Raw genomic sequence first — 12209 nt, forward strand, 5'->3', positions numbered from 1 at the left:
CGTAAACAGGCCAATGACAAGCTTACAACGGCTCGCCGCCATCAACGGCTTTTAAACACTTACACGCACGATGAAAGAGCAATACGAAACCCTGCAATGGCTTTTACACATTCACGGCTTATTAGTGGCTCAGAAAATGGCACATAACCATTTATTTTGGTAACCGATGAAATAGTCCATGGGAGCCCCCATGTTACTTAAGGCGCTGTCGTTGATTAACCTTATTGAATGACCACCTATTACAAGTCACAGCCCAAGATCGGCTAATTCGGAGCCCAACATAAAAACACATACACGGCCCAATTAATCATCAGAAATCCAACCGGCCCCACTCAATCAACAGCAATGGTTCAAATTTCTAAATCGGACCATTATTTGCTCATCAAACGTTCCACCACATCGCTGTTCCAAACAACGATCAAGTATAGATATTGTTTTCAGAACATCAAAGATCCTGCAAATAGCTATTGACCGTCATGCAAAGTTTGTATATTGTTAACAGAATTAACGTGCAGCCCTCCTACAGTGAAAATTTGCGAGAGATGGAAGAGCGCACCAGACAAATCGTCTTGCATATCTAATCCTGGCCGCTTGTGATGTGAGCAATGAGGGTAAAACTCACCCGACCATGCGATGCGCAGGTTTAATTTTGCCGTGCGGCAAGGGCGAGGAATGGGATGTTCAGCCTGAGTGAACACTAACTATCCAGGTATGGCCTGCAAATCAAATGTGAAAAAGCATAAGCGTCAATCTATGAGAGGACTCATCATTCGCAAACTCAAAATATTAGGTATTTCAAAATCCAAAGCATTCACCAGCTTCTCCATAAAATGTGAAATGTAAACAAAATAGAAATGATGTTATGACTATTTGGTCCCTGCAGGTTATCAATCTGTTTCAGAATCTAGGTAAAGTTGGGCATAATATGATTGTTGTTACTTCTATGGCAAGGTGGAGGGGTGGCTAATGATGGCGCTGCAAATCAGCGGATACAACTGGGATGAACTGGACAGCTGCGCTAACCTTCAATCCAATCAATATAAATCATTTTTAAATATGATAAAACTACCTTTTCTTTTTCCAGTAGTGACAAGCAGAAACAAAGACAATTACCTTATGGAGAGTTCAGATACCATGACTGCTGCTCCACACTTCATCTTTTTCTGTAATCACAGTGTTTTCTGATACAATTGAGTACCTACATCTCTACTATTCTGGAAAACTGTAAGTCTCTCCATCGTAATCCATCCATCCATCTCACCTATTGTTGCCGCCATCTCATCTAGAGTTTTCCAAAGTGACCATTTTCTCTCTCAGAATCATCCTACTCTGATAAGACACGGAAAGAGGCTAAGAGCATCTCCATCAGGAGGTTTTTATGAGCTCTTTAATGGTGTGTCAATGAATATTAAAAAGCGGGGTTCAATATTTCAGATCCGCTTCTTAATCTTTCCCTTCTTTTTTTTTGGTGGGGGGCCATAAAAAAGCTCCTGTCCCAAGGGCATCGACAATGGAAAGGAACTTCTTTTGTAGCCCCATCAAAAAACAGAAGAGGTTAAGAAACGGTCCGCAATATTGATCCCCATTTCTTATTATTCATTGACACTTCATAGTGAAAGTTAAAGAGCTCATAAAAACCTCCCATTGGAGATGCTCTAACATTATGCCTTAGATCACAACACTAAAACATAGAATACGAGTCTGAAAGGAGTTCAGAAATAGCAAGATACAGGCATAATGTGAAAAAGCAGGAATCGATGGATAATCCAGAAACTATAAAGTTCCAAACCTGTAAAGGAATTCAGATGCTAAATGTGGTCATCCACGCAGCCAAAGACTTGTAAGCATTGTGGGACAAATAGTTCACAGAATTGCATGAGAAAGCCATCTGTCTTCAAATTTCATTTTCTCCGATTGCACTATGGGAATCAAACAGTTGTGGGCAACTTTTTAATTCCATTTACTATATTTGAATCCCCATTCCCAATTAGGGAAAACCTAAAAAGCATGTCAAAATCAGTTTGAAGAGAAATGAGTTGAAACAATCACGCCACCAATACAACTAAACCAAAGCCAAACATTAATCTGACACGTACAGATCTAAAGTCTCATTATTAGAATACAGCTTCACAAAGCAAACAGCAGCATCAATCTCAAACCCAGGAACACCATGTAAATCATGGTCACTGCGAGCCAGAAGCTTTACAATATCTGATAATTATAGCGCTCGTAGGATTCCTGATAAAATGGTGCCAAACATCTTAGGATAGAAGACTGCACTAGAGCTGAGCCAAAAAAAAAGATATATTAACTGGAAATTACTCCAAACAATAAAACAAGGAAAAAAAGAACACGTGCAATGAGGACATCAACTAAACATTTATGTTCAAATGAAAAATAAAGGTCTGATCCTTACTCTAGAATTAGAGCTCAGGCAATTTACAATGCATTTTGTTCCCAAAAGAAAGGAACAACTGCCAGCAATAATGGAAGCATCCAGATGGCCTTCGTGATTTAGTTGTGTACAATGAGCTTCAGCTTCACACCAAGTTTCTAAAGTAGGCATCCATCCCCAATAATTTGAGGAACTCCAGCGAATTAAGAGCGGTATGAATATGCAACTACAGTTATCTTATATGAATTACAGGATTTCTATACAAAAATTCAAACCAACACTGTATTATCAAAGAAACCTCCTGGCTCTAGGAGGGCAGCTAAGGTGGCGGAGAAACCTCCTTCAAGCAGTAAGATCCAACACATATCACATCAACAAATAGGTAGAAGTCAATGGGAAGCAACAATAAACTATTAGATAGTGCTAAGTCACCCTCTCTCTAGCAGGGTTCAAATTGTTCCTCCCAAAAATTTAGAACCAAATAGAATAAATACTCCATTCCAATCAATGGTAGAAAAATATTTAACTTTTTGGATTCCAATGTTTTGAAGCATGCTTTAGATTAAATCTAATAATTCAAACCAGTTCTGCTTTAGTGTGTGTTTTGGCCAAATTACCGTGGATCGTCAAGTCTCCGACATGTGTGTGTCAGTCCAAAGGATGAGGGGACTTAAGACACACTCAAATGGAGGGTTAGACGAGCCGGGGGATGGATCCGGGAGCCACTCCGACGCTCAAGTTAGGATTTATTTGAGATGATGCGTAGGAAAACGCAAAAAGGAGAACCTGGTTGAGTTAGCAAAAATTTTCCCCCCTTTGTCTTTACCTTCATGAGTGCTTATATGGTCATCTAAAGTGCATCTCCACGTCAGCTGGAATATCATCATCACAAGGACCAAAGACGGGACCAGATCCGACAACCGTTGGCTGCCTTACCACTCTCATAGCGCCACTTGTCAATAGGAGGGGTATCTAGGAGACCCAATTTAAGAATCTCATAACTATCTCACCATTCTCAGGACGCCACGCGTCCTGGAATATTCATCATTCTCAGTACACTCACATAAGGCATAAACCTATTCTGAGGGTAGAGAAAATGACATCAATATGGAGTGGCCTTGAAGGAGATGATGTCAGGCTCCTCCTTTGAAGGAGAACGCTAGCAACGGGAGTCGAGACGAAGATTTCTTCAGGGATGAATGGGAAAATTGAGATGGTGTCTGCTGCCAAGACTGAGACGAAGTCTGAAACTGAGATGGAGTCCGAGATTGAGATATGATCCGAGACTGAGACTAAGATATGTCCGAGACCAAGGTTCTAAAATTCGCTAGGCGCTAGTCGGGCACCAGACCAACACCTAGCGCCTAGGCCGAGACTAGGTGCCACTAGGCGGATTCCACGGTATCAACATAAATTACATAATAAATCATATTCTATAACTCCAACACAATAAATCAAGTTTAAAATGAGTTCAAAATCACACAACTAATAAAATATCACAAATTTATTCCACTTTTTCTTCACTATAATTTTCAACAACTTGATATTCATCGAACACAAACTCAATATCATCATTGGATACAAAATCAAGATTACATTTCAATTTTTTTTTTAGATTGGGCTTTAAATTTAAAAGCCCAAACTAAAAAAAAAAAATGAAAACTCTGCACTATTTCCGTAGCACCTAGACGATTCGACTGATTCAGTGCCTAGGGCCGCCTAATCCCGCCTAGATGCCAAAGCTGCCTAGGCTAGCTGACTAGCATATTTTCGATGTGGCTAACTAGCGCCTAGCACCTAGGCGGCAGCCTAGGCCGATTTTTAGAACAGACTGAGATGGAGTCCGAGACAGAGACCCTGTGTAGGGAGTCTAGGACTAAGGGGGAGTTCGAGACTATGAGGGAGTCTGAGACTGAAACAAAGTCAAAGACTGAGAAGGGGTCCTAGACTGAGACGGAATCTGAGAGCTTGTGTAGGGAGTCTAAGACTGAGAGCTTGTGTAGGGAGTCTAGCAAATCCGATTAGATCTAAGTCCTATCTGAACGGGATTAGTTCTCTTGTGCGTCAAATTTGACTCGTCGTAACTTTGACTGACAGATCAGCAGGATTATTGACCCACATTACACTCAAGGGCAGAAGGAAACCACCGCATCAGTGTGAACAAACAATTCCTACTATTGATACTTAACCCATTATTTTTTACAAATAATCTCATAGGAAAAAGAAGCTAAAGATCCATGTGCCATTTCAAATGTAATGCTATATGCTTTCTCATACTTGGAGGGGACTTCATGCTTCGAACCATTTCAGCTGTCAGGGTCAGCCTCAAACAGAATCAGAGAAAAAATTTCCCCGTATGATGAAAAAAAACATAAAACGTTAAGCATTCAACAGATATGTCAATTTCAACACAATGTGAATTCAACAGAGATGCCAATATGAACATATTTGTGAAGAAACCATTACACTACCTCACAGGGGTCCCCTATTACCCATCGCCTTCGTGTTTCGGCAGCTCCGAGGGATTGAAACTCGACATCTGGAAGAAACGCTCGATCCTTACCCGCGACTTAGATGGAGACTCCCTCCTCCTCCTCCTCCACCACAAACAGCAAATGAGCTCCCATCTAAACAAAATAACGTAACCACGCAACCGATCAGGCTCATGGAGCATAAACCCTAACCATTCGTCCTCCAACCTTGGTAAGAAAACGGGGAGGACGGGGGCATAGGATGGCGAACCTTGGAGAAGAGGGAGACGGTGCTGCGCAGGTGAGGATTCCGGAGATGACGGCGACGATCACGGCGTGACGGTGTCGTGCTGGACGATCCAATAGGAGAGATCGACCGCTACGCAATTGTCACAGAGGTACTACACGGCCTCATTGCAAGCGTAGGGCTTCAGAAGGACCCAAAAATTGCCGCCGACGCCCACCTCCGACGGTATAGTCGTCGGCGACAACTAGGATCGAGGAGAGAGAGAGAGAGAGAGGAGGAGGAGGAGATCTCGCAATGGGAGAAGGGGCTAGGGGAAGTTTGGTGCTCGTACCAGGACCTGGGGATTTCAAATGGCACCGGTCGATTTAACCCCAAGAACGGAGCCCGTTACCAATAATAGAAATTTAGGATTTCAAATTCTATTCCTATTTCCGGAAAGCAAAAAATGAGCATTTTAAAAGTGTGTTGGTTTAGTTTATCCAATTTATTAAGCTTATTTATTAATTAAATAATTTAAATTTAAACCGTGCTGTTTTATTTAAGCAGAAGTACAATGAATAGAATTCACGAATTGAAATTGTTCTCTTATTTTCAAAATATAGAAAGAGAATTTTAGGACTTTAAATAGCTAAATTCAGGCTTTTATCGAACTTACCAGACCGTATGAATGTTCTTAAAACCATGCATTGCTGCATGACAGACCGGTACATGAAGTGTTTTCAGGATTAAAATCCGTGATCTTTTGATCACAAAATAACAATTTCTCCTTCTGCCAGCATCGAGAACACTTGCTATATTATTGCATTTGCTGGTTTAGCCTTATTCACACAATTCCAAATCCAATTGCAGCTCACTTGCTAGTTGACAAGTTTAAAGTGAAACTAATTCCTTAAGAAAAATACATCAGAACACATCTTTACATGTAGATCGAGTGGAGACAACGAGCTTTGTGGTTTCAAAGTAAAAGGCCGTTCCTCTTGGCCATCTCGTAGAGGGCAATGGCGGCCAGGGCTTTCATATCGGCGGTCACCTGCCATAGCTTATCGTAAGGAACGACATGTACCTTGATCAGCTCACCATGGTCGCGAAGGCCCATTTCCTTCCCCTGAAGAGCGGCTATTGTCTCCTCATCTGCAGTGCCTTTATAGAGAAACAGACTCAGTTCCTCATCGCACCCTCCCTGCAAAGAATAACCAGAAACATGTCTGGTCAAAAGCAAGGTATAAACACTTCATGCTGAAGTGCGCATACATCTTGTTCTCGCATTTTGTATCTTACAATCATTAAAATCTAGTCATCTTACTGAACAGCAACTTATATTGCACTGGTTGTAGTTCTGTGTGGATGAAAGATAACACAAATAACCAAGTTATGAATAATTTACCGGAGACGGGAAAACTTTACATCCAGTGTTTGGATCAAGAAATGCTGTGAGATTCACCATGTTTTCTTTTTTCAAGGATATCCCTATCTCCTCTTCAACCTGTATCAACGATAATTCAATATGAATATAGTTTTTTTTTTAAATGAAAATGTCAGTTTACAAAATTATTATCTTGAACGTAATAGGATGGTGTTCTCAACTATCAAATGAATATTAACTTTAGGCCAAATCTCTATACTGATCTAGTTCATGCCATAAATAGATTTAGATAAGAGATTTAGCCCAAAGTTTTTAGATAAGAGAATCTAGTTCGTGATTACCTCACGAACTGCTGTGCCAATGATATCTCCAGCTTCGTCATCTATCATCCCAGCTGGGATTTCTAGAATGAGTTTTCCAACAGGAACCCTAGGCTTAAACATTCAAAGATTTGGTGAGGTTCTGAAGACATAAAATTAGAGAAAACTACTGTGGTTTCTGCATAAATAAAAGTTTACAAGTGGTTTGCGCAGCGGTCAGTCTAGGAACATACCTGCTCTGTAAGAACAACATAGGTTTTTCCACCCGAATCAAGGAGTATCAACACAGCAACAGCTGGTCCCCTTGCAAACACAATTCCAGGAATCTAAAGAGATAAAGAAGATATAAAAAAGGCTAAACAGGACATAGAAAGAAAATGAAGAACCTGATTTAAGGAAAAAAGATTCAACCAACTGCCTGTGAACATGCACCAAGGAAAAAACAATTTAATTTACACAGAAACAGAAGAAAAACGATTAGACCCACAGAAAAGAAAGAAACCCTTATCGTCAAAACATAAGAACATGTTTTGAACACTCTTGTTGTGCCAGGCAGTATGAATGAGACATACATTTCCAACTTGTCTAAATCCATACAACGAACTTCGATTTGTACCAAGTGGCGCCACAACATGGTGTCAAAATCATACCTTCCGATTGAGGAACAAAACTCTTGCACAGAACAATAATTTAAACCTTGCATATATATACTTTTACTATGGCGATGGCATGTGGATGTTAATAGCCATACTTTACATTTACATAGTTATAGGAAAATCACCTAGTTGAGCTTAAGATTCGAATACTTAATAATGTATAGTGCATATATACAAGAAAAAGCAAAAAAAAAAACTCAGAGAATGAGTAAAAGCTTCAATGTCTTAGCATAACATCTATTGTTGCCTTCGATTTACTAAGAATTGTGGTTGTGAGCAATCATTCGTCTAAAATCTGATAATTGGAATACCTTTGTTTGTGTTTCTTTATCAACAATATTTGCTTTAAACTTCAAAAATCCAACACCTCTTCCAAACATATCTACTCCCTGTAAGGAAGGTGTATCAATCACTCAAACAACAATCAAGCATTCAAAAAACTGAAAATGAAAAAAAGGGAAATACAACATAATAATGCAGTTGCATCAACGAAACCAAAAGGATGTAACCAATAGCTATAATAAGTATGAATAGAGGTGGCAGTGAAGAGAGAAAGCGCTTAATTTGCACAACATTCATGACAAGGATGTTGTTGACTGAGGGAGTGATCCTGCATTTTAATCATCTTACTAGCATGACGCAAAGGAATATCATGGTTCATAAGTTCTAGGCTCCATATATTTATGTTGAAAAACATCTCCTGAAAAAATGATATAACTGAAGACATACAAGGAAACTTCTTATAAATATTATAGACTAGGAAACATTAACCCTATAAGCTGTTAACCCTATAAGCTCATCTTTGTGATTGAATTTTGGTAATTTTTATTTAGGATATAAATAATCTCTTTCCTACAAGTTTGAGTTTTTAGGATAAGTGATTAGTTGATCAACTTTAATCATTTTTATATTGATATTTTTTTTCATAGCTATCCCTTGTCCTTAAACTAGAAAGTTGCTTCACTGTTATGATCTCTCATAATTCATGATTAACTCATCTTCCGTGTCTAACTTAAATCAAAACCTTGCTTAAATTTCGATGCGTTTACATTGCGTCAGGTATAATGGCTGGCCGTATACAGAGTTCCAGTGTTCCATGATAGATTAGTGAATTATAAGTGAAACATCTTATGCAGAGTTCCACGAGAGATTAGTGAATTATAAGCGAAAAATAAGTTTAATAATCAAGGTGATTAACAATAGGAATAAGAATTCACGGAATTCTAATTTTAATCCTTCGATGTGTTATTCAAACATCGATATATAAGTAGGGAAAAATACTAGACTAAATTTAGGAAACCGAGAAAAACACTTGAGTAAATTACAAAAAAGGATCAATAAGATATTACCTGAATGTAAACTTGTCTTAAAGACAATCCTCCTGCTAAAAGGCCTGTTTCACTACTTATGTTCTTCAACCACTGCTTAAAGACAAAAGAATTGACAGCATTCCTGGATCCAAAAAACAAAACAAAACAAAAAAAAGCTTCCTGTAAAACAACCGCTCGATCTTAGAAAGCAAACGAAACAAAAAAAGAAAGCATGAATGCGGATAATTAACCTGAGATCGGAATCGGAGACACCAGGGGCCGCGAGGATCTCAACAGAATCGCCGTTCGGCAAAGCGATACGGGTCGACGATGGAGTGGATTGAGCCTCGCCAGAGGCCATCCTCTGGATGACCAGTTGGGGCCGGAGGCGGCGGTGATGGATGCCGGCGCCGAGCGGTGAGGGGAGAAGAGGAAGACAACGGTGGGGGATTCGGACTCGGTGGAAGGCGTCGGAGAAGATGAGTCGATGCGTGCGAGCCGGAGCCGCCATGCGATGCTGTGTGACGCGGTCCGTTTTGGTCTATCCCCGCGGTGATTCGACCGGGTCTATCTTAGTTAACGGAATCAAAGAATAGAAATATTCAATAAATTAATTATATTAAATAGAATATTTGAATGACAAATTGTTCCAATCCAAACTAAATCAAATCAAACTCCAGATTTAATCATTTCAATCTTAGTTTTTCAATGAGTTGACTTGTTTGAGTACCCTTTTTAAAACCAATATAAAATTTAACTTGGAGAATTTCATTGTACTCTTATACTAGTTTATCAAAAACACATAGTAAATTCGTGCATAAATTAATACAATATGCAACTTTGCCACAGCTACGTACTACAGGAGCAACAATGCTCACAATCAGACTTGAGTAATTGAAACACATTAGAATAAATTCAAAAAAAAAAAACAATTTAGCTACGATATGAGATACAAAAACCACCAAAAATATACATTTCACCTCCTCCGGTTAAATCTGTTGCCTCCTTGACCGGCACGACCTCTTCCCCGACCTCCTCCATGTTCCCGGCTGCCTCCTCGATCACCTCCACGTCCTCTTCCTCGACCTCCTCCCCGGCCACCTTCCCAGCGGCCACCCCGACCACCTCCATTGGAGAAGCTTTTCCCATCTCTACCACGAGAGAATCTGTCACATTTGACGGTGAGTGTTTCTGAAATGAAGCATTTCCGAACAAGAATGTAGTAGCTTACCTGTTAACGTTTGTAATAGCAGTAGCTGCTAAAGATTCAGCTGATTCATCAATACCAGCAGACTCGGGTGCAGAGATGTGCTCAAATTTAACACCGGAGTCTTTTTCGATTCGAGAAACACGGGACTTGTTTTTGGGTTCATATAGTAGGATTGCAATGCCAGTATTGCCTAAAAGAAACTTCTGTCATAACTTGGCGTCAAATGAATGAAATGAATGAATGAACACCCTGGGGAATTAATATACACATACATACCAGCTCTTCCGGTTCGCCCAGAGCGATGAATGTAATCTTCGACATCACGTGGGGGCTCACACTGAAAAAAGTTTAGTTATGCAATGGAACATATTGTTAGCATAGGTAAGATCTCCAAGTCATAGCTATTTAAGATCACTAATAATATTCAAATCTAAACTCATATAATAATAATAATTGATGAAATTAGTTTGAGAATATAAAGGACCTGTATAATCAATTGCACATCGCTGATGTCTAATCCCCGAGCTGCCACATTTGTTGCAACCAAAACCAAAAACTTGCCAGACCTAAATCCAGCTAGTATGACCTAATACAGAGACAGAGATATGAATTGATGAATTTGAAGACCACTTGGGCAATATGATTTTAAAGAAAAAGATCTCTCATAGTCATGCACATACTTCTCGCTGTTGTTGCATTATGTCTCCATGCAAAGCCTGTGCACCAGGTAAGATACTACCAAGCTTGTCTGCAGATTTTTTTGTCTCGGTGAAAATAATAGTTCGGCCTCCACTACGAATATTTCCACAGGCACACTCTTAGGAACCAATCCACAAGGAACCGAATAAACAGAGAAGTGAAAGTGTGGGTGGATAACAAAAAAAAAAATTCAAACCTGCTATAGAAATCGATAATATATGGAATGAGTTTTTGTCTCACGGAAGGAGAACAAGGAAGAACAAGATGCCTAACATTAGCACTAGCCTTCAGTTTTTGATTGCCAATGAGGTCTGCTGTTTTCTTATCTTTCTTAAGGAACCTTGCTGATATCTGGGAACATTTGGGGAAAAGGTATTATATGTGGAAAAGGGCATAAGCATAAAATTGAATTCATAATCAACTAGTTATCTCATACAGTTTCTTTGAACTTGAAACTTAAGGTGCTATAGTTTTCAAAGGCGATGGTGTTCCTATAAGATGTTAGGCCAATATGGAAATGGAATCATGCGGTAGAGTAAGTACAAACTAGGTTACATCCTTGGACAAAAATTACTTGAAACAAGAGTGAAATTCTAGGAAACAAAATTGATATATACCTTCTTTACCCAGTCAGGTAATGTAGCACTGAATAGGAGAGTTTGAACTTTCTTAGCATCCTCAACTTTGCCTGTGAATAAAAAAGGACGGAAAAAAATTAACATTAGTCATAAAACAAGTGAAAGAATGCAATATGAATTTATGCTTAGATAAAAAAAAAATCCTTTTGAAAGGATGTAAGTCGAAACGAAATTGGTGAAAGACAGTGAAGACACATACGGAGAATTAGTTCCACATCATTCACGAAACCCATTTTCAACATTTCATCTGCTTCATCGAGGACACGGAAATTTAGAGTTTTTAGGTCAAGAGTATTTCTCTGTATGTGATCCTGCAAGATATGACAGTTTTTAGGGAAAACAGCTGGGCCTAAAAATTCTTATGAAACTATAGGAAAAAAAAATATACCTTTACACGTCCTGGAGTTCCAACAACAATATCAACACCTTCCTTTATTGACATTACTTGAGCACGGAAAGGAGACCCACCATACAAACAGCATGAAGATAACCCCACTGCTTGACCATAGACCTCAAAGTCTGAATGCACCTGAGATATATGGTTATGATCATCAAGAGATGAGATAGTGAATCATAGTACAGCTGCACACAAAAATACAAAACTAAGTTCTAATTTGGAATACCTGTTTAGCAAGCTCTCGAGTCGGAAGAAGTACTAAAACACTAGGAGATCTTCCATAACCAGTCTTTCTTGATCCCTTGAGAATTCCATTTGTCAAAGATTCTAATATAGGCAACACAAATGCCAAAGTTTTACCCTATGAATATGACCATACATACAACAAACAATCATGATCAGTACAATCCATATCAGGAAAAACTGTTGACATTATTTTGATTTCCCAAAAAAAGAAACAGGTTGGTGGAAATATTGTTTACAAGCTTAAAACCAGAAAAGTT

General features: G+C 39.2%; 2 protein-coding genes and 1 long non-coding RNA gene across 4 annotated transcripts; all 3 read right to left on the bottom strand.

Moving 5' to 3' along the window:
- Positions 1-129: 129 nt before the first annotated feature.
- Positions 130-5485, bottom strand: LOC122037110. Of its 2 annotated transcripts, none has more exons than XR_006127499.1 (6): positions 5138-5485; positions 4867-5022; positions 2097-2238; positions 1114-1998; positions 557-716; positions 130-454 (listed from the first exon to the last, which is right to left on the bottom strand). It is a non-coding gene; the product is annotated as an uncharacterized LOC122037110 (long non-coding RNA). The 2 variants fall into 2 exon arrangements; XR_006127498.1 differs by having other exon boundaries at positions 2097-2285.
- A 398-nt stretch (positions 5486-5883) lies between these two features.
- Positions 5884-9357, bottom strand: LOC122037109 (nudix hydrolase 14, chloroplastic-like). The gene is made up of 7 exons (XM_042596599.1): positions 9014-9357; positions 8802-8904; positions 7764-7841; positions 7030-7122; positions 6818-6910; positions 6498-6596; positions 5884-6293 (listed from the first exon to the last, which is right to left on the bottom strand). The coding sequence occupies exons 1-7, from the start codon at positions 9271-9273 to the stop codon at positions 6069-6071; spliced, it is 951 nt and encodes a 316-aa protein (XP_042452533.1). The 5' UTR covers positions 9274-9357; the 3' UTR covers positions 5884-6068.
- Positions 9358-9509: 152 nt separating this feature from the next.
- On the bottom strand, positions 9510-12088 carry LOC122037108 (DEAD-box ATP-dependent RNA helicase 7-like). Its single transcript, XM_042596598.1, has 10 exons — positions 11933-12088; positions 11698-11838; positions 11509-11620; positions 11289-11359; positions 10868-11022; positions 10653-10764; positions 10457-10558; positions 10249-10309; positions 9994-10162; positions 9510-9928 (listed from the first exon to the last, which is right to left on the bottom strand). Exons 2-10 carry the CDS (start codon positions 11749-11751, stop codon positions 9739-9741), a joined length of 1026 nt encoding a protein of 341 aa, XP_042452532.1. The 5' UTR covers positions 11752-11838; positions 11933-12088; the 3' UTR covers positions 9510-9738.
- Positions 12089-12209: the final 121 nt, after the last annotated feature.

This window comes from Zingiber officinale, unplaced genomic scaffold, assembly GCF_018446385.1.
Source record: "Zingiber officinale cultivar Zhangliang unplaced genomic scaffold, Zo_v1.1 ctg233, whole genome shotgun sequence".
Lineage (NCBI taxonomy): Eukaryota > Viridiplantae > Streptophyta > Magnoliopsida > Zingiberales > Zingiberaceae > Zingiber > Zingiber officinale.

Coding starts and splice junctions, on each gene's coding strand:
- LOC122037109 (XM_042596599.1), bottom strand. CDS start 9,273: ATGGCGGCTCCGGCTCGCACGCATCGACTCATCTTCTCCGACGCCTTC. Junction 7,842..8,801: donor TAAGACAAGTTTACATTCAG/GTAATATCTTAT, acceptor CCTTCCTTACAG/GGAGTAGATATGTTTGGAAG. Junction 6,911..7,029: donor ATGTTGTTCTTACAGAGCAG/GTATGTTCCTAG, acceptor TGAATGTTTAAG/CCTAGGGTTCCTGTTGGAAA.
- LOC122037108 (XM_042596598.1), bottom strand. CDS start 11,751: ATGTCAATAAAGGAAGGTGTTGATATTGTTGTTGGAACTCCAGGACGT. Junction 10,559..10,652: donor TAATGCAACAACAGCGAGAA/GTATGTGCATGA, acceptor TCTCTGTATTAG/GTCATACTAGCTGGATTTAG. Junction 10,310..10,456: donor ATGTGCAATTGATTATACAG/GTCCTTTATATT, acceptor AACTTTTTTCAG/TGTGAGCCCCCACGTGATGT.